This window comes from Dromiciops gliroides, chromosome 4 (genome assembly GCF_019393635.1).
Source record: "Dromiciops gliroides isolate mDroGli1 chromosome 4, mDroGli1.pri, whole genome shotgun sequence".
In the NCBI taxonomy this organism is placed as follows: Eukaryota; Metazoa; Chordata; class Mammalia; order Microbiotheria; family Microbiotheriidae; genus Dromiciops; species Dromiciops gliroides.
Genome location: NC_057864.1, coordinates 3,728,161 through 3,753,385, shown reverse-complemented (window position 1 = coordinate 3,753,385; position 25,225 = coordinate 3,728,161). Strand labels below are relative to the sequence as shown.

The 25,225-nt window shown below is 42.8% G+C and overlaps 1 protein-coding gene across 1 annotated transcript in view; it reads left to right on the top strand.

The window, feature by feature from the left end:
* Positions 1-7,807, top strand: part of LOC122726597 (serine/threonine-protein kinase TNNI3K-like) — a 329,911-nt gene extending 322,104 nt beyond the window's left edge. Inside the window, 2 exon segments of the mRNA XM_043964423.1 lie at positions 922-1,001; positions 7,731-7,807. Coding sequence (XP_043820358.1) covers positions 922-1,001; positions 7,731-7,807 — 157 coding nt within the window.
* Positions 7,808-25,225: the final 17,418 nt, after the last annotated feature.

Sequence of the window (25,225 nt, the reverse complement as noted above, 5' to 3'; positions counted from 1 at the left end):
CAAGTGACCGTGAACAGACGGAGCAGCACAGTGTGTGTCTGTGTTCTCGCCCCGAGGTTCATGTGGCTGTGGCCAGCTTCCATCTGCCCCACATGTTTCCTCCTCTGGAGTACACTTTCTTTGTGGGGGAGAGGGCTAAATACACAGGCAAGGCTCAAAGTCAGCAATGACAGAAGACAGCTGGATGATGGGCCCTTGTTTTTTGAGAGAACTGACTTCGGGAAACTAGATAGCCACTCCGGTGATTAAATATTTATTCTAGAAGACAGGCACATTGTTCTTGAGAAGCGCCACTCAAATAGTTTGGTATTTTTAAAGAGATAAAGTGCTGAGGTCACCAGTGCAGATTGGCTAAATTGATTTTGAACCCATGCTGAATGACATTCTAATCTCTCCAGGTGTGCGATCCCACCCGGCTCTTGGGCATCGTTTGTCATTCACTGTCCACTGAACAGCCTTAATAACCTTCTTCCAAACCATCATTTTTATTGATTTTTATTCACTCTTTTCCCCTGGGGAGAGAGGCGCCCTAGCATCAGGGGAAGCAGGCTGCCTGTGCAGTCAGAGAGCACCGGGGTTCAGTTCTAGCCTCTGATATCAATGACTACGAGCAAGCCTCTGACCTTCTCAACCACCACAGGCAAGTGGCTAAGACTAGGAGTCTGGAGAAGGGGCTGGTTGGGTTTGGTGGAGGGAGTTCCTTACACCAATGGAGTTACAAAATTCATCCAAAGAAAAAGGTCATTCCCTTAAGGTTCAAGGAACAGGAAACATATCTCCTAATCCCCTACATGAAAATGAACTGTTTTCTTTCTTTTTCTCCAAAGTAACTTTCAGAGGGGCACTCCCACAAAACAAGCTAAACGGATTTTGCTGAAAATGCCAACTAATGTTCTGTGGAACTTCTTTTCTGGTTTTCAGTCCTGGACAGATATTTGCTCAAGCTCCTTCTCGGGAAGAGATGAGAAGAAACTTTCCTTTGCCAGCAACTGACAAAAATGGTAAGTGCCCTGACGTTTGAAATTCTTCAAAAGCAAAAACTGACCTTTTGAGGGTAATGTCCACTTAGTGGACAGTGGATTTTAAAAAAATTTTAATTTAATAAGCATGGACAAAAACATTCAAATACTCCCCAAGGTATAATCCCATATTAAACAATATTCCCCTTTTTTGTAAATTGTTAAAAAATATCCATACGAAATTTAGCAAAATAAGAACCCTAACCTAAACCATAACTAGGGCAAGGCAGCTGGCATTGTTTTTTGTCATGAAGGAAGATTGGATGATCACCTATTGAAGGGTCACTTGGCACCACAATTTTAAAAATGAGTTTTCAAATTTATTACATTTTTATTTGGATAGCAATTGTCTGGCAGCTTGAACACCTACTTGCACATTCATTGATTAAAACATGGAGCTACTAGATGATACTTTCTCCCTAGTCCTCATGTACCTTCACCTCACCCTGCCCATGGAAGACAGGTGTCTAGGGATCTCCCTCCACAGAGACCAGTGCCTCAGTGCCACAGGATCATAGATTTAGAAGTGTCATCATCCCACAAAAATGTTATATTTTATTTTCACTTCCACAAAAAACAAACTTTTCTAATAAAGAAAATAATTTCCACTCTGAGTTCTTTTACCAGACCAAAACGTTCTGGACATCGGTCATTTCTGGTGGGATCTCGAATGGCCCAGGAAACCAAGACCAGTAGCTTGAGAAGTTTTGTAGCTGACAGTCCCAGAAGAAGGGCATAGCCTAGTTCACTTTCCCTGTAAGGCAGAGCTGTTGTGGGAAAGCCCAACCTCTTTATCCATAGATAGAGAGATTGAGCAGAGTGAGCTGAAGTAATAAGTCAAAATCACCAAGATTCCCACTCTTGGCTTTATCTCTAAACCAGAGCTCTCTTCACCACCCTCTGATGCCATCCAGTATCAAGGTTTCCGTACTCCCCCGGTCGGACACTATCCCAGGGCTTTGTTCCCCATTCAGCTAAAACTTCTTAAACATGCTTCTATTAATCACTTTGTACCTATGATTTCATCTGATAGAATGACAGAATTTTACAGTAGGAATAACCCCCAGTAGGACACGAGGCCAGCCCATTCATGCAGAAATAAACATTCCCTGCCCAAAAATATCCACCAAACGATTCACCCCGTCTTTGCTCAAAGACTTCAGTGAGGAAAACCTTGCTGATGATGTTTAGAAAAGGAAGAAAACCTACCAACTCTTTTAGGAAAACCTTCTCTAGCCTCATCATACTGCTCTGGGGCCCTTGACTATAGTGTCCCCTGGGTCAGATCCTTCCCCCACCCACAAGACCCTGATGGTTCAGAAGAAAGGAAGGGAAGGGGGAGTATGGCATGGAAAAAATAGGAAGAACAATTCAAGGCCCATCTGCTATGGAAAAAATGGTTCTTATCCCCTCACAGGCTAGTACCCACCATCTCAAACCACTTTGTGTTTATTTGTTTTAAGTGTCATCATATTTATTCTGTATATATTTTAATATGTCTTTGTTGTCTTACCAGTTAGATTGCCCCTCAGAATGGTTTTGTTCTTATCCCCTTCTCCTAGTATAGTACTTGGCACATAGTAGGTTCTCGATTAACATTCATTGATTGATTAAAGACATGCTTGTCCACATAACAACATGACTCAGAGTGATTCATCTGCCCAGAACTGCATTACAAATAGGTCAACATAACCATCCATCATAAGCAAGTCACAGTCACATGGCAGCCAGTTGGGAAGGGTGGAGTTGGCACAGACAACTTTGCCAGAAAACATTGATTTTTCTCCTTGGCCACAGAAACAACTTCTCTACTTCTTTAAAGGGATGCCACTACACCGCTTACAGGAAGTCAAGAGGTATGGAAGTCTCTTTTGATGACAGCAAAGACATCCATAGCAGTGCATTCCTTCCCCTAAATCTGGGGTATTCTCCAGGAGGCTAAGCTGTATGGACTCCCCTGCAGAAGTTTCCTTCTCTCGACTATATGGGGAAGTGGAAAATGGGTTATCTCAACAGATCCTATTTCTTAAGGCAGGTGCACTTTTAGGGATTTAAGAAACATTGATGAGATTAACACGGTCGCTTGATGGAATAAGAAATCCTCCCCAAAGGCCCAAAAATGAAGCCTTCAACATTTAGGGCGCTATAAGTGATTTGGATGACCTCACCAATGTGCTCAGTCTACAGACTCTGAGTTACCCGAGGCACTGGAAAACGATTTAGAAAAAGACTCCAAGGAGTTGGGTGGATGAGGGTGCAAAACCTGGAAACAGTGCAGAAAGGGGTTTTGATGATTTTGACTTTCAGCTCTTACCTGGAAAGTGGCAAGCACCATTTGTCAGCAGCTTTACAACATAATTGTGTTGTCCGGTAACAGATTTGGGGGGAAGGGGGTGGAGGCGGAAACTGTGATCACGAGTCAAATCGTTCCTTTTTATATATAACTGCAATTTCATTTTCTCATACTTTTATAGAGGTGACTACATAGCTATAAAATATGGTGTATCCTTTGCAATGTCTACCTTGCATTTCAAAGGGGAGTTTCGAAATGGAGCAAGTATTTCACTGAAATCTATGTTTCTTAAAGAAACATTACTTGTGGTCAGATTTCATTGGATGGAGAAACAGAGGAATGCACTGGCTCGGTCACCATGGGGACATCTGCCTAGTGGGTGTCTGTGGCCGTGATCAAAGGAATGGGGACAGTTATGAAAATGATCACTGGAACCAACTGATCACTTTAAGATTCGCAACGGGATTTATAGACATTGTCTCAGATACCTTGGGAGGTTTTGAAAGAGAGAAACTTTTCTTTGGAATAGAAAGCCCTGTACCTAGTCAAGCAAGATGAGACCCCCAGCTGGAAGGACCTTGGTTTCCAACCATCCACTCAATCCCATACCTGAATACTGAGTGACATTCTCCTGACAACATCCCTAACAAATGGTCACCTGGCCTCCCCTTGCAGACTCCTGGTATTTATTGAGCACCCAGTGGGATTATTGACATAGAGTTGGAAGGGACTCCACTCCTTCAATTTAGAGAAACTGAGGCCCAGAGAGGTCAAGTTCCTTGCGAAGGTCATAAGGTATTCTATGGAAGCATTACAGAATCAAGCTACACAATCCATTGCTTTCCACTGTAAGGGACTAGGAAGAGGAAGGCAAAAAGCACTTATAAAGTGCCCTTGTATGCTAGGTACAATACTAAGTGCTGTACAAAAATGTTACCTCATCTGAAATTGATGGGAGCTCCTTTCCATCAGCCTGAGCCCCGCTGTCAGCCTGTGCTTTCTTGCCATGAGCTAACACGGGCTAGGGAAATTCTTCCGCCAGGTCACAGGCTTCCGGGATGGGGGGGGGGGGGAACCCTGGGGTAGCAACAACAACAGTATTAGTGGTGATAGCACTTATATGTTGCTGTAAGGTTGGCAAGGCACCTTTCATCCTCACCACAACACAGGAGGAGGTAGGTTCTATTATTCCCCATCGTACAGATGAGGGAACTGAGTTTGAGAGATTAAGTAAATTGCCCAGGGCCCATACCACTAGTGAGTATCCGAGAGAGGATTTGAACTCCAGGTATTCCTGACTCCAGGTTCTAGCGCTCTGTTGAGTGTGCCAACCGATCCTGAGGACCCTCCTGGGGAGGCTCCTCTTGGCATCCTTGTCTCCTCTGTGATGGACTTTCAAGGTCCTCCAGGTCTCCTACCTTCATCCCCTCTTCCATATCTGACCCCCCTGTGAATTGTTCCTTCCAAAGTTAAATGACAAAGAAGTGAGGGTAGAGGGGAAAGACTGCCAAAGATTTGGAATTGAGGGATGTGGTTTTGCATCCCACCTCTGACATATACTGCCCGGATGGCCTTGGACAAATCTCTTAGCTTTTCTGAAAATGCAGTCCCCCTCATCTGTCCAATGAGGATATTGAAGTCAATGACCTCCAAATGCCCTTCTGAATGGAAAGTGGGGCAGCAGAACCAGGAAGTCTTCCAGTTCTAATCCATCCCCAGATACTTATTGCTGGGTGAGCCTGGGCAAGTCACTTAACATTCTGCAGACTTGGTTCCCTCATCTGTAAGAGGGGGGAAACACTGACACCTTATTTTATACTGTTGCTATGAGGATCCAATGAGATAAAACAGAAAAAAAGCCCTTTGCAAATCTTAAAGAATTATCTAACATCATTTGTAAAGTTGGGATCCCCTGATCCTGGATAGAACACACTCACCCACCAGCACCTGTTCCAGATTCCAGTCAGCCTCTTTCTGAGCTGGATGGCTCCCTGCACCCATTGCTGCTAGACCTTTCCGTGTTGCTCTGACATTCAGTCTGACTCCAGTGCCCACCCCCGGTTTGGTCCCCTGGCACAGAAAGAAGACCCCCCCCTGTTCTGTTGTGGACATAATCTCATTCTCTCTGTTTCTACTAGAATCCTGTGAAAAAGTGTAGCAGCACAGGCTTGTGAGAATCCCATGGGGACCCCCAGGAGCTCCATCATAGTCAGGAAAGGACTGAAGGCTTAAACCAACTTGGATGCTTGTAAGGAAATGACCCTTTGAGCTCAGCAGAGGGAATGAGAGAACTGGCCCTGCCTCAGGGGGCACACTTTGACTTTTTCTCATTTTTCTAATGTGCATGAATTTGCTTTTACCCTGACTAAATACATATGAGACTATTTATTATGTCTAGCATTTATATCCTGCTTTAAGGCTTACAAAACACTTTGGAAATTTTATCTAAGTTTATCCTCAAAATCACCCTGGGGGAGCAAGCGCTGTGAATTTTCTCCCCATTTTACAAATGAGGAAAGTGAGGCAGACTGTGGTTAAGTGACTTGCTTTAGGTCATACAACCCTTAAAGTATAAGATTGAATTTGAACCCAGGTCTTCCTGACTCCAGATCCAATACTCTATCCACAGAATTTGAGATGTGTACTTCATTCCACATTATCCCCTAACAACACATACACACACACTAACATACATAAACTCTCACACACACACACATACATACACAAATGTTGTTTAGCCCTGACTAGGTCTGTCTTTTCAACCCATACCTCACAAGAAAGTGATGGAGGCTGATGGGAATCCAGCCGGCAGAGGCATTCACATTAGCTGCATTTGTTTCCAGTCTATTTCATGAGCTGCCTTAATGATTTTGACAGGGATATCTCTTGATAAAAGTCAATCTTCTCACCCAACTGCATGTCATTATGTTTCTTGAGAATTTCAGTGACTAGGTTGGACTTGGAAATTTAGGAGTCCTGGGAAAGGGCAGCTGAACAGAAATGATTGTTGGCCATTGAGATGAAGGGTGCTGGTTGGCATTCCCATCTCCGCTTGGGAAGCACCATTTCTCCATTTCCGACAAACAACTGCTCTTCTGCCCAGGGGTGCTGGGCTTTCAAAACTTGCTACATCATCCTGAGAAATGACTTCCTTTTTTTGGTCAGGGAGAAATCTGCTTGGATGGTCAAAGTGGGCTGAATTTGAGAACTGTTCAAAAGAGGAATGAGAATCCTCAGGAGCACATAAATGTTCTTGCCTCACTGAGGGACTTAAGAGGAGACTGGATGACCTATTGCAAGGGATGGAGTAGGGACGGGTATGGGTTGGAGTCAATGGACCATGCCATTCAGCATAAATCTGAGTTCTGGACCCTTCAAGAGTAGGGAAACATACTCCAAGCAGAAAACAAAAAGCGGTATGGCTTGGAGATTAAAGTTTTTGCTGTGAAATTAGGAAGATTTGTGTTCAAATTCTGCCTATGATGATTTCAGACTGGGTAAGCATAGACAGAACACTGAATCTTTTCATTGCTCCCAAGAAATTCCAAAGTATAGTTTGTGTCAATGAAGAAAAATGTTATACCCTGCGTGACCTTGAACAAAACAAAAAACCTTTCTGAATTCCAATTTTCTCATCTCTAATATCACTTGCAATATCCATTGGGAAGTGGGCTGTTTGGAGACTCAGACAAGTGAAGGGTCAGGGCAAAGGCAATGTCAGCTGTGATCACCAATGATCTCATCTTTTGAGAAGCTGGGTTTGATGATTATTAAGTTTAGATTTTTGTAAAAGGAGAGAAAGAGAATGATTTTCTCCTCCCTCCATCAATCAGCAGGCATTTATTGTGTTTCTATTGTGTGCTAGGCGCTGTGCTAAGTACTGGAGATACAAGAAGAGGGACCAAAGCTGCCCAGAGAATAGTGCTGGACCACTCAGTCCATTGGACTGGGCCAACCCCAGCTCCACCATTTAGTGCCTGGATAACCTGGCCAAATCCCTTAACATCTCTGGGTCTCAGCTCCCTCCTATGAAAAAGAAGGGAGCTTGACCAGACAACCTCTTTGGTTCTTTCAGCCCTGGGACCATAATTCTGTGATGCCAAATAAATATAAAATGCATACAAGTTCAGTACCAAGGCTTCTTGGGCCAAAAACCCAACATTCCAATTCACTTCAACTCAGCTCATTTCCCAAGTGATAACATATAAGCTTAATTGTCCTTTCAGTAATGGAGGACCAGCAGCTGTTGACCAAATTCTGCAGACATGATGGAAAGAGATCAGCAAGTAAACAGCTTACTTATCATGGAAATCACATTCTTGTCATTGTTGGCATGAGTCTGGGCTGTAAAACGAAAGTGGGTGATGGAGGGAAACATAGCCACAAATTCTAGCTGAACTTGTACTCTCTTCATGCAGGTTATGTGTCGGATCCCATGAGCCCCATGCCCTTCCAGGCCCTCCACAATGGGAGCTGCTTGGAGGACAGCAGCTGATGGGGCTGGGCATCTACCTGAGGAGACACTGGCTCCTGACTCACCTCCATGAGCCTCCTGGGCAGCCTGGATTTCAATTACAATGGGATATTTCATCCCTACAGATCACTTTAAATGGCTTTACTTATTTACCAATTTATGTAATTCTTAGCCACAAATTGGTCTGTTGATTTATGTCAAAAATATTAAAATGCAAAAGAATAAAGCTAGAAATGGAAGTTGAGAAATTGTTTTTAATTTTGTAAACTAACATTAAGTTAATCACAATATTCATTATTTCATAGTTTTATTTGGAGACAGTGCTGCAGTCCAGAGTGGTCACATGCTATCATTAGGCCAGCAAGCTGCTTTCTAAGCTGGATTGTGAAGAAACATGGCTTTGAGAATTGATTTTTTTCTCAGAATATTGCTCGCTCTCTCTCTCTCTCTCTCTCTCTCTCTCTCTCTCTCTCTCTCTCTCTCTCCTCTTCTCTCCTCTCCCTTCTCTGCCTCTTCTTCCTTCCTTCACTCCCTTCTCCCACCCTCAATGAAAGTGCCTTAACAGAAAAAGGCCTGTTGTCAAAATCCAATGAGCATATACCTTCAATCAGTTCTATATGTTTCTAAAAATACTTAATCCAAACTAAAAAAGTCAGAGGAGAGACAGAGGCAGAGAGAGTGAGAGTGAGAACAAGAGCCAGAGCCAGAGCCAGAGCCAGAGCAAAAGTGAGAAGGGGGGGTGGGGAAGAAAGGAAGGAAGAGTTAGATTTAAAGGAAAGACTCATCCATCCTCTGGAGCTTTGCCAAAAAATGGCATCTAATATTTAAGGTCTTTTTGTCATCAATTTAATTCCACTCAACGACTTTGTGTTAAGTAGCTAGCATGTACAGGGCAGGAGAGATGCAAAGACAACAATGAAATAGCCCTGACCTCCAAGTCCATGATTAGATCCATGGACCCAAATTCCTCCCCTTCCCTCCGGACATCACAATACGATGTTAATGTTCTCCACTTCCCAGGCAAGAGTTGAAAGTCAAGACCAGATCACCGATTTAGAACTGGAAAGCACCTCCAACAAGCAAACCCCCTTTCTGTAACATGCCCAGTTATTCTATGAGGTGAAGGAGGTATTGGGAGGGGACAATATGAACCCAAGTATGAAATGCATACAAAGTAAATGCAGAGTGATGGGGGCGGGGCATAAAGTGTAGTATGATAATGACAAGAAGGATGATTTCAGAAAAACCTGGAAAGACTTATATGAACAGACGTACAGTGAAGTGAGCAGAGCCAGGAGCACATTGTGCACAGTGACAGCAGTATTGTTTTATGAGCAATTGTGAATGACTTAACTACTCTCAGCAATGCAATGATCCAAGACAATCCCAAAGGACGAATAATAAAACCTACTATCCACCTTCAGAGAAAGAACTGATATTGATTGAAGACAAACTGAAGCACGCTGTTTTGTGTTTTCTTTTTTTTATTTGAGTCTTTTTATATAAAATGACTAATATGGGAATGTTTTACATAATTGCACATGTATAGCCTCTATCTGATTGCTTACCACCTCAGTGAAAGGGGAGGGTAGAGAGGGAGGGAATGAGAGAGGGATAGAATTTGGAACTCAAAACTTTAAATAGAAGAAAACATAACAGCAAAACAATTTTATCTGTACAATACATGCAGAAGCAATTTTGGAAAAGAAAATAAAATTGTAGTATGATAGACTTGTAGTCAGAGGACCTGGTTGGGATCCTGCCTCTTCTGCTCATTGCCTTGTGATTTGGGCTGCTTTACTCAACATCTCTGAAACAAGGTACACCCATTTTATGAGTTAGGAGGCTTGATGGAGTGTCCAGGGGAGTCCATTCAACAAGATCCTGTATCACTAGCCTAACTCTGTGAGAGAATGCCCAAGGTGGAGAAGAGGGGCAGCAGACTGCTTGGATGAAAAGAGCTGGACCTGAAGTCCTGAGTTTGAATTCAGACATGACTTATTTACTGCCTAGTTCTCCTCCTCTCTGGTCTCAGTTCCCTCCTCTATAAAATGACTTTGGACTTTACCTCTAAAACCAGGATCCCATGATTCCAGGCACTTTGTGACACCAGCCTCACAAACAGAAATGTCTCTCCTCACTGGGAAATAGATTTGGAAGCATTCAAAGAAGATCCCAACTTTAGAGCTGGGTGGGACCTTAGGGGCCATTGCCCCTAGCCCCCTCATTTTACAGAAGAGGACACTGTGGCCCAGAAAGGCCCATGGGTGAATCCTCACTGCCATTTTCTACCTGTTTCTGTGACCTTTGGCAAGTCACTTTTGCCTCAGATCTTAGATTCTTTACCTACAAAATGAGTAGTAGGGGTCAGCCTTCCAAAATTTCAATCTATCAATCAACAAGCATTTATTGAGCACTTAACCAACTCAATCCATTTCCTGCTTCTGTTGGGGGACAGTCAAAAAATCCAGAGGTTCAGACCCCAGTTGGGAGAGGGAGTGAAGCCAAGGATTAAATGGTGTGTGTGGAGAGGCACAGTTTAAATCCCCTTTTGTGTCCTTGACCCTGTTGTCAGCAGTCTGGTGAAACCCACAGACCCTTCTCAAAATAATGTTCTCAAGTAGATAAAATATGTAGGATTACAAAAAACACAATTATGATGAAATGCAGTTGTTAAAGTATTTCTTTAAAAGCAAAGTTCACACAGCCTCAGCCTGAGAATCCCTGACCTACTTTGTCCCTGAGTGGGTGGGGCAATGATCCTGGGAAAAGCAGCATCCTCTGTAGAGGAAAGTGAAGTCAGCCATTCCAGGTGATGGCAACATCATAGGGGCACCCCTGAGAGGGGGCTGGGTTGTCCTGCACCCTGGCCAGAACTGCCCTCCCACCTCCAAGGACTCTCAACATCTCTTATGTTCCTGTCATTGCTTAGCCCTCACTTCCTGTTATAAGTTGGGTGAGAGTTGATGATCAGCCCAGATGAGGACATTCAAACCATGGGTTTTGTACCTCACTTTGCCTTTTCTTAGCCCCTGCCCTTTGCATCTTTCCAATCCCACTGTCATGGAGTCACACACCCTACAATCCACTCAGGGATTTCCTATACTGCCTTGGAAGAAACCAGAGCTTAGGAAACTGAAGTTGCTCTAACCAGTGATCAACAGCGTGATAAGGCCAGAGCTGCTGCAGCAGCTGGAGCTGGGCCTGGAGTCAGGGAGGCTTCATGTCAAACCCTGCCTCAGATACTCATTAGCTCTATGACCTTGGCAAGACACTTAACTTCCGTTTGAGCCTAAGCTTTTTCATCTGTAAAATGGGAATAACTGCACTTACAGGGTTGCCGTGAGGACCAATAGACACAAGATGTGCACAATTGATAGTGTTAATAAGGTGCTATCGATGGCTAAGACAACAAAAACAGAGGTGATGGAATAAGGAATATCTGTCCTCCTGGCCCTGTTCCCTTTCCCTTCCCTTTAAGCTACTCTAGGGAATGAGCCACATTCAAGAGGAAGATGGTTTATAGTTTAATTTATTTGGTAATTCAACAGATGAAGAGTTTATGAGTTGAAATGAATACCTAATGAAGTGGGGAGAATCACTGAACAATTTTAACTAAAAGATTTACAGTATGTGTAAGGCATAATGGGTGTCTAATCAGGAGTGTGTTAGGGCAAGGCTGCGATCCTGCTAGGTTTCTAATGAACTGACTCTATATTCAGAGAGTGTGCTGTTTGTTTCTGGGAACAACCATTTGAGCAAGATTTTTAAAAAAATATTTCCATGGCAGATTTTCTGAGCCCCTTTCTTTGTTTCATCTCATTAAGCCACCTCTTCTCTCTATCCCCCATCTCCTCACATGTGGCTGGTTCCCTTCCTCTCTAGTCTTGTTAAGTATCTGAAAATAATGAGACTAATGTGTCTTGATTCCTCGGGGTGGGAACCTTTCATGGGATGGATGCCACCTGTAGCTCTCCCTTTCCTCTCATTAGAGCCCCCCAAATAGGGCAGCTAGATCATCCCAATGCTTCTCTCTCTTCATGCAGGGTTTTTTTTTTACCTGACTGAAAAATGTCCCACTAATTGCTTCCTCGTCTGCTGGTAAAAATGAACTTTTAGGATCATGTTTTTTGCATGCTTAGCACATTAGCCTTTTTTTTCATGTGTATGCAATGTGAGGCTTACTTTGAAGCTGTTCAATTAGCTATAATTGTAAGCCAAATTACAGCAGTGCCAGGAGAGAGATATTCCAACTGAGGGAGGTTTTAGGTTAAATTATTTCCAGTGCTGCCATTTTCCTGGGAAAAGAGATAGAAGTTGTAGGGAAGTCAGCAAGGGAGGTGAAGGGATGACATTTCCCAAGCCATTTGGAACAGAGCACCCCCTGTACCTGCTCAGGAAAGGCTGACCAATGTGCTCAAAAATAAGGAAAAAAGTGGGGGGAGTCGAGACTTCTCTCTCTTTGCCAGGGATTGATCATTAGGGAATAGACAACAGGTCTATCAGAACAGAAGCCTTCAATTGGAATTGGTCTCAGAGTTAGGCCATAATCTGTCCTTCTGGCCCCTGCTTTTCTTTGTTTTTCCTTGTGGTCATCACAGCCAAGCCTCTAGGTGTCTGTTGCATAGGACTGGTCATAGGAACATAGCATAGAACAATGGGTAAATTACTGTGCTTGGACTGTGGATGGCCTGGGTTCAAATCCTAGCTCAGATATTTAAAAGTTGTGTGCCTCTGGACAAGTCTCTTAATTTCTATGTCCCCATTTTCCCACCAGTAAAATGAAGGGTTTAGATTCAATGATCTCTAAGATGCTTCCACCTCTAAGTCTGTGGTCCCATGACACATAAATGGCTTCTATCTCTTCCCTCCCCTGATAAAGCTTATGACCACTTCCCACCAGGCACACCAGGGAATCGTTCATAAGGACCATGGAGAGAGGCCTCCTATGGGTCAGGAGCTGCTCTCTCCAATGCCCACTGCACAACACCTCTCATATCTTCCAATCCTCCTTATATACAAGTCATCATTGGTGATAGCTAGTGCCTACATGTATCCTGCATCCACTTTGTGGCTTAGCATTGCCAGGTTCTATTCCGGGGCTTCCAATTTATCTTCACTTATTGTAAGAATTTCTCATAACCCTGTTAGTGATGATTTACCCAAGGTCAATAAGCCAGGCACTGACACAGTAGGGCTTAACATCTACATGTTCCCCTTCACCATGGCTATATTGCTTCTCTGGAATGGGGGTACGATCCAACTTTTCCTTGCTTTTCTGCTCTTCGAAATCAGAAGCACATATAAATTCAATTCCTGAGATCATGGTGGTCTCTGACTTAGGCACCATCCACAAAGCAGACTCCCTCTCATGATGGCATACCCCCTCCCTCAATTCCAGAATATTCCCTTCCTTTTCTAGGATCATAGGATTGACAGCTGAATGGGACTTTAGAGTTTATCTAATCCAACCCTTTTGTTTTACAGATGAGAAAACTAAGGCTCAGAGGATTTAGGCAATGTGCATGATCTCACCCAGATTCTAAGAATGGAGCGATTCAAGATCTGCCTCTGCACATCATGAGTGGACTTCTTCATTTGACATCTTCAGCCAAAGGCTGGCTGACCATGTGCCAGATAGGCTATGCAAGGTCTTCTCTGAGGATAAAGTCCTTTTCCAGCTTTGCAATTGGTGATGCTAGAAACTGATTTTTAAAAATAGGATTAGGATCTAGGTCTTATAGCCATAAACCCAGGCTGAATCCTTACAATCCTGCAGGGGCGGCGGCCTTTCTGCTTTGGCTCCAGGCCACATTTCTAGGCTTGAGCCAGCGTTCTCTCCTTGCCAGCCCACTCAGCCTCTTTGCTGTTCCCTTGTCCCACTCTCCTTCTCTGTCCCCCAGGACTTTCTTTTTTTTTTTTCTTTCAACAAACATTTATTTTATTTTCCAGTTACATGTAAGGGTAGTTTTCAACATTCATTTTCATAAGATTTAGAGTTCCAAATTTTTCTCCCTCCCTTTCCTCCCCCCTCCACAAAATCTCAACCAGGTTATATATGTACAATCCACAAGTGCTCTTTTTATCAGTTTTTTCTATGGGGGTGGATAGTAAGCTTCTTCATTAGTTCCTTGGGATTGTCTTGGATCATTGCACTGCTGAGAGTAGCTAAGTCATTCACAATTGCTCATTGAACAATACTGCTGTCACTATGCACAATGTCCTCTCAGATTTGCTCACTTCACTAGACATCGATGCTCATTAGTCTTTCAAGGTTTTTCAGGGATCATCCTGTTTGTCATTTCCTGTAGCATAAGACCATTCCACTACAATCATATAGCACAGCTTTTTCCATCATTCCTCAATTGATGGACATTCCCTTGATTTTCAATTCTTAGCCTCCACCAAGAGTTGCTATAAATATTTTTTGTACAATTTTCCCCCTTTTGTCTTTTTCATGATTACTATTGTTAACTGTTTCCCTTCTATCCTATTCCCTTCCCCATGATATTTATTCTATTATCCATCTTCTTTCATCCTATTACTCTTCAAAAGGGATTTGCTTCTGTCTGTCCCCTCCCCCACTCTGCCCTTCCTTCTTTTGCCCCTCTCTCTTTATCCCTTTCCCCTCCTATTTTCCTACAGGGTAATAGAGATTACTCCACCCGATTGAGTGTGTACATTAGTCCCTCCTTGAGCCAATTCTAATGAGATTGAGGTCTTTGAGCCAATTTTGATGAATGTTAGGCTCATTTACTGACCAGATTAAATAGATTACTCCACCCAGTTGGGTGTGTCTATTAGTCCCCCAGGACTTTCCATAATTTCACCATCTCCCTCTACCTCTGCCTCTTAGAATCCCTATGGCTCCTTAAAATGCTCTATACCCATTTATCCACTTATATAGGACACTCCTCCCACGAGAAGGTGAGTTCCTTAGGGGAAGGGGCAGCTTTTTGTATCTTCATAATTTCCCAAACTAGCCAGTGCCTCATGCACAAATGCCCTTTGCATTGGATCCTAAGATCATTTGAAGGGGGTGGGTCATTAGCCCAGAGAAGAAAAGGCTAAGCAGTGCCATAAGGCATTCTAGGCTCATCGATTTAGAGCTCCACAGCACCTGAGTAGTCATGAATTTCAACCTTCTCTTAGCAGGCAAACAACAAGCACTTAATAAGTGCATATATGTGCCAAGCACTGGGCTAAGAGCTGAGGATAGAAGTACATGCAAAAAGCAAAAACAGCCCCTGCCCTCAAGGGGCTCACATTCTAATTAATAGGGGAGCACAACACACACAAGGGAGATGAGAAGAGGGGAGAGGGGGAGAGCTGAGGGACCCACACAGGGACAGGAAGAAGGGAGGGAAATGCTATACATGGTGGGAGCACAGTGCGAGCAGGACAGGTGGCTGCAACTCAGAATACTCAGAGAACAATTTGTCATGAGCCACAGTGTATAGGGGCTCAGAAAGCAGAACTAAGAGTGATGGGCGATAGTGACAGAGAAGTGATTTAGGCTGAGTGTAAATACATCCCCAAGCATTAGAGTTATCCTTAAGTGAAGTGGCCAGCCTCAGAAAGCTCCCCCTCCCTCCAGGTCCTCAAGCAGAGATTGAATGACCATTTATTGGGTATGGTATTGTGGGAATGGGCTGCACTAGTTGGTCTTTGAGGCCCCTCTGTCCAACTCAAAGATTCTCTTCTACTTTACAAGCTGATAGGATGATCGAACAGCCTGCTTTGTAACTGGAACTCGCCACTTTCATATGATCAGGATTGGAATTGCACCATCAGCCCAAGGAATTCCCGGATGAGGAACGTCCCTCTAAATGATGCTGTTAGACTCTCTGCATGTTTTAGTCCCAGAGAACTGTCAGTAGTACTAATCCTAGTAATGATGACTAGCATCTATATATCACTTTGAGGTTTATAAGGCCTTTTGCAGATATTTCATTTGCTTTTCCCAACAGCTGTGGGAAGTAGGTACTATTCTCCATGCCTATTATCCCCATTTTATGAATAAGGAGACCAAAGAAAACAGTAGATCACAGGTAATCAATTTCAAGGAAAGATTTGAACTCAGATCTGGCTTAAACAAGTCCAGTGCTCTATTCCCTGTGCCACCTAGCTGGCCCCAAGAGGGAAAAGGACCTTCTCTGGGTCAGAGAGTCAGGATGTGTTGGAGGAAGGACATGAACCCAGACCTTCCTGGAGCTCAAGAAAGCCAGCTCTCCATCTGCTGCATTATGGCTATATCTTATACATAATTGTAAGTCATGTGGTGTCCAAAAAGCAAATGTTAAAAATTGTAAAGATAATTTAGATTGTTTAATACAAAAGGGGTGAAATTATGACTAAATGGATTGGTTCTCTTGGAGACTTGTTAACTAGGGTGATACAACCTTTCTTTCCTCTTTGATGCCAAATATTGACGCAAAAAATGTAGACCAGAAAATGGAAAATTGAATCTATCTTCCTTCCTTCCTGACAAGATTCATAGTGTCTCAAAGCTGGAGGGAATTTTACAATCCAATCACAAAGTCCAGCAGCGGCCGACCTTGTCTAAGATGAGGAGCCCATTTTTAATGTACAAAAATTTTTTGAGAGTCCTACATAAGAGCTGCTACATCACAAATATCCAATGGCTGATGAAATGTCAGATAAGGAAGAGCAGCTTTAAATTTATAGACAGGGGGGCGGAGCTAAGATGGCAGAGACAAGTCTGGAAGCTGCCTGAGCTTTCTCATGTTTCCCTCAAAAATAACATTAAATCAAGCCTCTAAATAGATTCTGGAACTACAGAACCTACACAAAGAGAGACACAATCCTCCTACTTGAGATAATTAAGAAGACTTCAGGAAAGGTTGACATATTGGGGCTCTTCTGGGATTTGAAGACTTCTTGTCTAGCCAGCAACCACTTTTTGTTTTTGTTTTTGGGTTTTTTTTGGGTTGAGGCAATTGGGGTTAAGTAACTTGCCCAGGGTCACACAGCTAGTAAGTGGTAAAGTGTCTGAGGTCAGATTTGAAATCAGGTCCTCCTGACTCCAGGGCCGGTGCTCTTTCCACTGTGCCACCTAGCTGCCCCTAGCCACAGCTTTTGACCTCAGGATGCTTGGCACCAGCAGGAATCTTTTGTGTTCCAGTCTGGATTCAAATTTGGAGGCTTAGCCTAGAGGTTCAACCTTAATTCAGTCTAACCTACAGTTGGAACCTGGAGACTAGGTCTATTGGAAAAGGCATCTAAACAAGGACTCCCTACAGCCCAGGTGGAAAGTTCCCTACCAAGTCCTGTTGACCAACCCTTCTGCTGCAAAACTGAGGCTAAATTGACAATGGGATACACCTTTTACCTCAAGAGAAGCTCCAAATAGGTTCCCCAGTAACCCAGGAAAAGAAGCAGATGACAGTAGAATAAACAACTTTCCCAAGGCACAGGACATGGCCTGAGAATCCTGTGTTTCATGTCCCAGCACTACTTTTTGGTCATTGATGAATTCCAGAATTCCTCTTAACCAAGAAGAGGGAATGATAACCACAGTTCACTGAAAACTGGCTGATCCTCACCTATTCCCCATTCCCAGGCCAATGAATTGCCAGGGCTGACCAATTTTTGTCAAATCCATACTCTTGATTTGTTTTATGGCTCTCTCTCAAACAATCTCCTCCAAAAAATTCCCCAGCTTACTTCCTGGGCTTTAGGTTTTTATGTAAAAAGGTTCATTTAAATTAAGTAGTTTCTACTTAAAGTTAAGTAGTTTATATTTAAAATTAAGTAGATTCTATATTTAACCCAAGGGCAGTCTCCTAGCTCCTTTTGTTCTGTTACCCCATATAAACCCTCTCCTCAGTCCCCATCTTTGGGTATTCCTAGTAATCTTGTTTTGTGATACTCCAAGTTATGGCTCCTCTGCCCTGATTAAAGATCTTATTTCTCTTATAAAAATAGATAGATAGATAGATAGATAGATAGATAGATAGATAGATAGATAGATAGATAAATTTATAGGCAGTCTTTGAGCAGGATCTGTTATCTAAGTCAGTCAGGTGACTCAGTGGATAGAGCACAAAACCAGGAATCAGGAAGACTGGAGTTCAAATCTGGCCTCAAACACTTAGTAGCTGTATGATGCTCAGTAAGTCGCTTCACCTCTGTCTGTCTCCATCATCTGTAAAATGGAGATAATAAGAGTGACTCTCTCTTGAGGTTCTTATAAAGTTACAATAAGATAACATTTATAAGGGCTCTTTACAAGGCATAAATTGCTACGCCAATGCTAGTTAAGGTTAATGGCATTAATATTTAGTTAGTATAGAGAATTCCCTCTACTTGTGCAGATTGCCATCTGTTCTTAAAGTTATAGTCTTCAAGGGGGCTTCAAGGTAAGGGACTTGTCCATATGGAGCAGAGACAGGACCCGAACCCATCCTCCAAATTCAAAGGCAGGCTCTCAGTCTGCTCTCTAGTGTAATGTTTAAAATCTATGTTGTGTGATTGCCTTAAATTAGAAGCTTTAGCACCAGTCTTTGGGCATTAAACATTTATTAAAGCATACAGGTATTAACATGGAGTACAGAAAGTTAAGAAAAGGCCTATCTAGCCTAGAGTTCCAGCCTGGTTGGGTTCTTCCTCAAGTCCTCCACCAGGAGCCTGCTTTAATCAGGAAACCCCCTAGCAAACTGATTGTGGAAGCTTTTTATAGGTCTGGAACAGAGGCGGTCCTTACACACTACTTCAAACTGATTGGTTGGTGTCATCCAAATCCATTGGTTTTGAAGATGTTCTCAAGTTGAGTTCACAGTCTAGCTTCTAAGAACAATACCTTCTTAAGGGCTAGCCAGGTGTGATTACAATCCAGTTAACTTGAAGTAGGCTAATCAGCAGTCAATCACTTTCACTTGATTCAATCAATCTAGATTAATCTCCAGGTGGGTCTTTGAGTATCTGTTAAATCCAATTATTTTATCACACTAGAAAGAAAATGTGACGTTTTGAATGGATTAATTAATATCATTCTATAGCATTTGCATAAAATCATAGTATAGCATAATGAATGATTTTTTTTAATACTCATCAAAATGTATCTATATACATTGTCAAATCCAAGCCTAATCTCTCAGAAAGGTAGCATGGTGTGATGGTTAGAGGACCAGGCATAGCAGCAAGAGCAACTGGGTTTCAATGTGGAATAGGTCATTTATGAGCTTTATGACCCTAGGTAAGTCACTTGGGGGGAAGGAATAAGTATTCATATAGTGCCTACTATGTGTTTGGCACTGTGCTCATCACTTTCAAATAGAATCTCATTTGATCATCCCAACAACTATTCAAGGTATGTACTGTTATTATCCTCACTTTACAGGTGAGGAAACTGAAGCAAACTGTTTAAGTGACTTGTTTAGTATTGCACAATGAAGGTATGTGAGGTCACATTTGAACTCCGATCTTCCTCACTCCAAGCCCAGCTTTCTACCTAGCTGCCTCAACTTAAGCCCTCTAAGTGTCCATATCTGTAAATGAGGAGGTCAAAAGGGCTGAAGTCTATGATCCTTTATATCTCTCAACCTAAGATGCCTAAAACCATTCTATAAGGTGCCCAGTGCAAGTATCATCCTTCTCATTTTACAGATGAGGAAACTGAGGTTCACCAAGGATAGTGTGACTTGATCATAGAAATAAAGTTAATAAGTGGGGGAGATGGGATTGAAAGCCAGGTCTTCTGATCTCTAATCCAAATTGGCCACTTCACCTAGACAAATCACATTTATCTCCACTGGAAAGAAAACCACTCTTTTTATGTTTAAGTTGCAGGAGGATCCCATTTCTTTCAAGAGGAGATGGCTTCAGTGACTCCACCTAGTTAGAATGAAAACCTGAGAAAGCAGGTAGGTGGCAGTTAGTTGTCTGCTGAAAATAGGAAATAAACAGAATCCAGAATCTCGGCCAGCAAGAAAAAGTAAACAATTGTGTAATTATTACAATTGAGGCAGGAAATGCAAAGTAGTGACCCCCCCCCAAAGTTAATGAGGCATATGGCATCTTGTACATGGATTTTAAGTCCCACTGGTGATTGTGTAACTATGGGGAAGTCCTTTAAATTATCCAAACCTCAGTTTGCTCAACTATTAACTAGTGGCAATATATCTAGTAGCTGCCATCACCAATTTATTGGGAGACTCAAATATGATGAATGCATGGGTGAATGGCTGGATGGCTGGGCAGATGGATGAACAAACATTTACCTTTGGCTTACTAATGTACTAACATTTGGGAATACAATTACAAAAGCAATGCAGGCTCTTGCTCTCATGGAGCTCACATTAGATTTGAGGAAGACAACATACATTGGAGGGTGACCTTCATTAATGGAAAAGCTCAGAGAAGGCTAGCTTGGTGCATGAAAATGTGACTGGCCTTAAATGGAAGTTCTAAGAGGAGCCTTCCACCATACATTCAGAGGGGAAGACCCCAGGGGCAGTGGGTCCTTCTGAGATGTGGATCTGGGAGTTCCAAGGATGTTGTGATCTCATAGGATGAAGAGGTCCACGGGATGTCCGGGAGAAGTTCAAGGGGCACAACATGGTGGGAAATGTCCATCGGCAATGATGATGGTAATGCATCTTCCTCAGTTTTATTTCTAGGAATGAAACCATCTTCTTTTCCTGCACTGAATGACTTTAGGGAGCCATGAATGTTGGGTCCGAGACCTTTCTTTCCTTTGTGTTTAGTGCCTGGGGCTGCAGAGGACACGGGAACTGCAGTATCCACAAGGACAGTGTCTGAAATATTTTGGGATCTTCAGAGCTATGATTGTTATTCCATTGAGCACATTTCCTGAATGGTTCACCAGCTCCCCTCCCAATAAAATAGAGAAAAATTTATAATATCCTCTCTGTTAATTATGGCAAAGGAGGGGTGGGAATAATTGCAAGGCTCAGAGAACACCTACATTGTTATTTTCCTGTCAGAAAGAACAAGAAATGATTGGCAGAAGCAAGACACTGACTCTGATCAGCAGGAAGATAGAAGCGGCTAGGTGAGTCATGGCAATTAGGGAATCAAAGGCATCCCCCCACCCCCGCCCTCACACAATTTCCTCATTAGGGCCCATCATAGAGAAGGCAGCCATTACCAAACAGGGCCTGAATGCCCAATTCTTTCCCAGTTAAGTATTGTTTGCAGTCCCTCAACCATGTAGAATGAAAAAACCTTCCTCATCAGTCACTTTGTACTCCCAGAGCCCCAGAGGGGCCATTAGGAATGTGGTCATTTCCCATCGTCCATCCACAAAAGATGAAGCTTGGCTGAGGCAAGGGTGCAATTAACACCCTAAAGGAGACATGATAGAAAAGGAGAGCTTACCTCCATCCCTGAACAACTCACTTTCTAGGAACTTACCTAAAATGAAGAGGGCCAGGGCTGCTCATTTCTCTTTGAACCCTGGATGCAAGGAGGCACAACAACAGATCCAGTGGCAAGGCACTAATTAAATTAGGCTTCCAGAATTCAAATCCCACCCCTGGCTTCTGGGACCTGCTGATGAATGCAACTCTCCTAAGCACACCCCAACCTACTTTTATTTTTAATTAGTGGAATAAAAATGAGATTAGCTAAAGGATATTTTTTGACTGATGGACTCAAAAACCAGAGGAAGGAATATTCAACACCTGCAAAGTCAATTGCTAAACCTTCTTTGATAATAAAATGTCACATTTCTCTAGTGCCTTACAGTTTGCAAAGTGCTAACCTCATAAAAACCCTGGGAGATAGCTACCATGGGCGCTATTATTTTTTCCAATCCACAGACTGTCAGCATTTTGAGGGATCTTGTGGCCATATAGGCCCACCATACTGCTTTCTCCAACATGAGAGAGAAGGGGTCATCCTAGCTTTGGCTTGAAGACCTCTGAGAAGGTCTGCTGCCATCCAGGACAACCCATTCTACTTTTGAAGAGCTCCAATTAGTTGGAAGTCTTCTCTTGCATTGAACCTCTTTTGGCTGCTTTGCTGCTACAACCCCTGGGTCAGTTCTTTGGGGCCAAACAGACCAAGCTTGATTACTCTTCCCTGGGACAGTCCTTCAAATATGTGAAAGCAACTCTCATTCCCTGACCCAAACCCACGTCAACATTCTACAAGGCAGCTAGCCCCGATCTTTGGGAAAGAGGCAGCTGGTACCACAGTAGAAGCAGTGTTAGTCCTGAAATCAGGATGACCCGAGTTCAAATCCAGACTCAGACACTAGCTATGTGACCCTAGGCAAGTCATGGCAATTCTCTTGAACTCAGTTTCCTCAGATGTAAAATGGGAATCATCATGGTGCCTATTTCTCAGGGTGGCTGTGAGGATAAGATAAGATCATACTTGTAAGAACAAAAACAAAAAAACCACTTAATATAGTGGAGGTATAGAGTAGGTACTACATAAATGCTTATTTCCCTGCTCTACTTTCCCTCATATTCCAGTTAGTCTTCCATAAGAAGCTCACTAGATGTATCAGAGGCATTACAAAAATGTGTCACACAGAGCCAGACAAAAAACTCCAGATGTGTAACGGGACCTCTTACCTCCACTGATCCTGCCAATTTTTGCCTCTCTCAGTAAAGCCCCAATATCATATTAAGTTGTTGTTGGGTTTTTTCACATTGATTGTGCTCTTATACCGAGTTGTGAAGACCTGGAGTCAGGAGGACCTGAGTTCAAAGCTGCCTTAGTACACTTAGTACCTACATCACCCTGGCAAGTCATTGTTTAAACTACTGTTTACCTCACTTTCCTCATATATAAAATAGGGAAAATACCAAAATCTACCTCACGATGTGAGGCTGAAATGGGATAATATTTGTAAGGTAATTCATAAACCTTAAAGTATAATATAAATACCTGTTACCATTATTAGGTGGATTTGAACCTTGCCCACCCCTTGTCCTGGCTCTTCTGACAGAGACATAAGAACACAAATGAGTATAAACAACACTGTAAAGGAGTTGAATTTCCTACATAGGCATTGCCATTCATTTTAGCATCACATCCTACATTTTTTCCTTCCCTGCAAATAAATGCCTAGCTGTTCTCCAGCCCATTGCAAGTTCTATATGGAAGCATACAAGAAATCCAGAATAAAAACATGAGAAAGGGCTATTTATTTTTGGAAGGGCACAAGGGCACAAGGGCACAAGCAGAAACCTTTGTCCTCATGCCAGGCCTCAGCCATCTAGAGGACACAGAATCTCTGGAAAACCTCCTATCTCCCAGAATGTGGAGTCAGAGCCTTTGTTGAACAAGTCTAACTGGTCAAGTCTATGCAGAGCAAGCAAGATTTTTTCTCTCATCCAGTAATTAAAATAATTGGCTGGCGGAAGAAAGGACTGTCTGCCTTAATTGGTCTCCACTGAAGAAACATTAGGCCTTAGGGACAGTGCACGTTTAATAGAAGTAATAAGTCATTAATACAAATGGAAATTCTGCAAAATGTGAAAGAGGAAGAAAAGCAAGTTGGGAAAGTTGCTTGCTGAAGCTCAATGAGCTTGTTCTCTTCCTTGGCCAATCCATAAAGGTAGTTAATTGATGTAAAATATTAATAAACCACAACAGTCACTGAGGGGCCCCTCTGTGTCTTTAGAGGATGCTCGTCCATGGCGGCAGCCATGATATAAAAGACTAGAGTGCATCAAACAGCAGAGTCCACACTGAATGAAAGTTCTCCATTGAACAACATAAAAGGCCTGTTGGAAATGTTTAGATGCCATTCATTGACTTTATCCTCTGGTAATTTACAACAGTGGGAAGCTTGAAGGAAGGAAGGAAGAAGTATGAATTTAGTGCTAAACACTGGAGATAGGAAATCAAAAGTAGAGAAAGTCCCTGGCCTCAGTGGGCTCATAGTTTGAATAAATGCAGACAATACATGTGGGGGAGTCATGACAAGACAGTTTGTTTTGGAAAGTTACAGAGAAGTGGATAGGAGGCCACTTTTGACATCCAGAAGACCTGGGTTCCAGTCCTACCTCTGATGCACACTATGTGCTGGACAAACTATTTAACCTCTTAGTGCCCTCAGGAGACTCCTTAAGAAGGTCTCAGTGACAGGCCAGCTACTGGTCACCACTTGGTAGAAGGTGGTTCCTCATCAGGAGGTCCCTGCACCATTGAGTAGGAAATAGAAAAGGAGAGATGTCAAAGGAGGGGAATGGAAGGGAGAGGAAGAGGAGGACAGGCGGGGAAGGGAAGGGAGGAGGAAGGAGAGAGAGGGAGGAAGGAGAGGGAAGGGGTGACGAGAGAGGGAAGGGGAGAGGAGAACCAAAACTGATGTTTGTGTGCCAAAGCTACACCTTTGAAAACCCAGAAAAGAAAGTCCTTGTCACCAGGATCCTTGGCACTGCCAGATGTTTCAAAATAATAAACTGATATGATTTTCTCAGTGGAAATGACATCCAAGAAGCTGCACTACCATCCCTTTGCTGTTTGCTGCACCCTAAGAACACTGGACTTTTGTCTTACAGCTGGAATCCCCTCTTAAGGAGTCTCCCTATTGGAATGTAAGGACTTAGAGAGCAGGGAATGCCTTATTGTGTTGTGTGGGTGTTGTACCCACCTAGTAATCACTAGCATTTATATTATACTTTGAAGTTTATAAATCATATATATATATATATACATACATATATATACATACACACAGAAATATATGCAGTATACACATATGTATATATATGTTTATATATATGTAATCCTTTGTACACAGTAGAGTTAATAAATGCTTCTTTCATTTATTCATCTCTTGCAGATAACTTTTAAAAACAAATAGTAGATGGTTAAAAACTTTACAAACTAAGACTTTGATAAAAACAAATCTTCTGTGGGACAATTTGGCACGTAGTTTCTTTTTAAATCTGCAGAAACTGAGCACAGTAGAAATGTTACACTGAGTTCCTATCTTCTTTGAAGAAAGCTATTAGAGTTTATCACTCACATATTCCATTTACTTTATTCCTTTAGTCACATTTGACAGCTTCCACAGACAGCAGCATAAAGCAAACAAGGATGGTAATTGCCCCAGAGCCCCCTCCTTTGGGACAGGAAGCACAGAGTCCGCATCCCTGTTTCTCAGACATGTCCCTAATGATTTTTTACCAAAGTTGAAGAAAGCCTATGGGGCCATGAGAAATGTAGGATGGTGTGACTGCGTGATCATTGAAAAGGCTGAGGGATCTCCACTGAGGGGGGGTCAGTCGGCTTCAGTGGCTCATTGTGATATGCCATTTTCCGTACTAAACTCTCGGAAGCATATGGCACCCTGGCCAAAGAGCATAGTTGTACCACCTATTTCAGCGACTGAGAGGGCAGCATTTAGCAATGCAGTGGTGTCCCGGATTATGCCCCATCACATATCTAACTAGACTGTACTTAGGAAGCCTCTACATTTATCATGGGAATAAA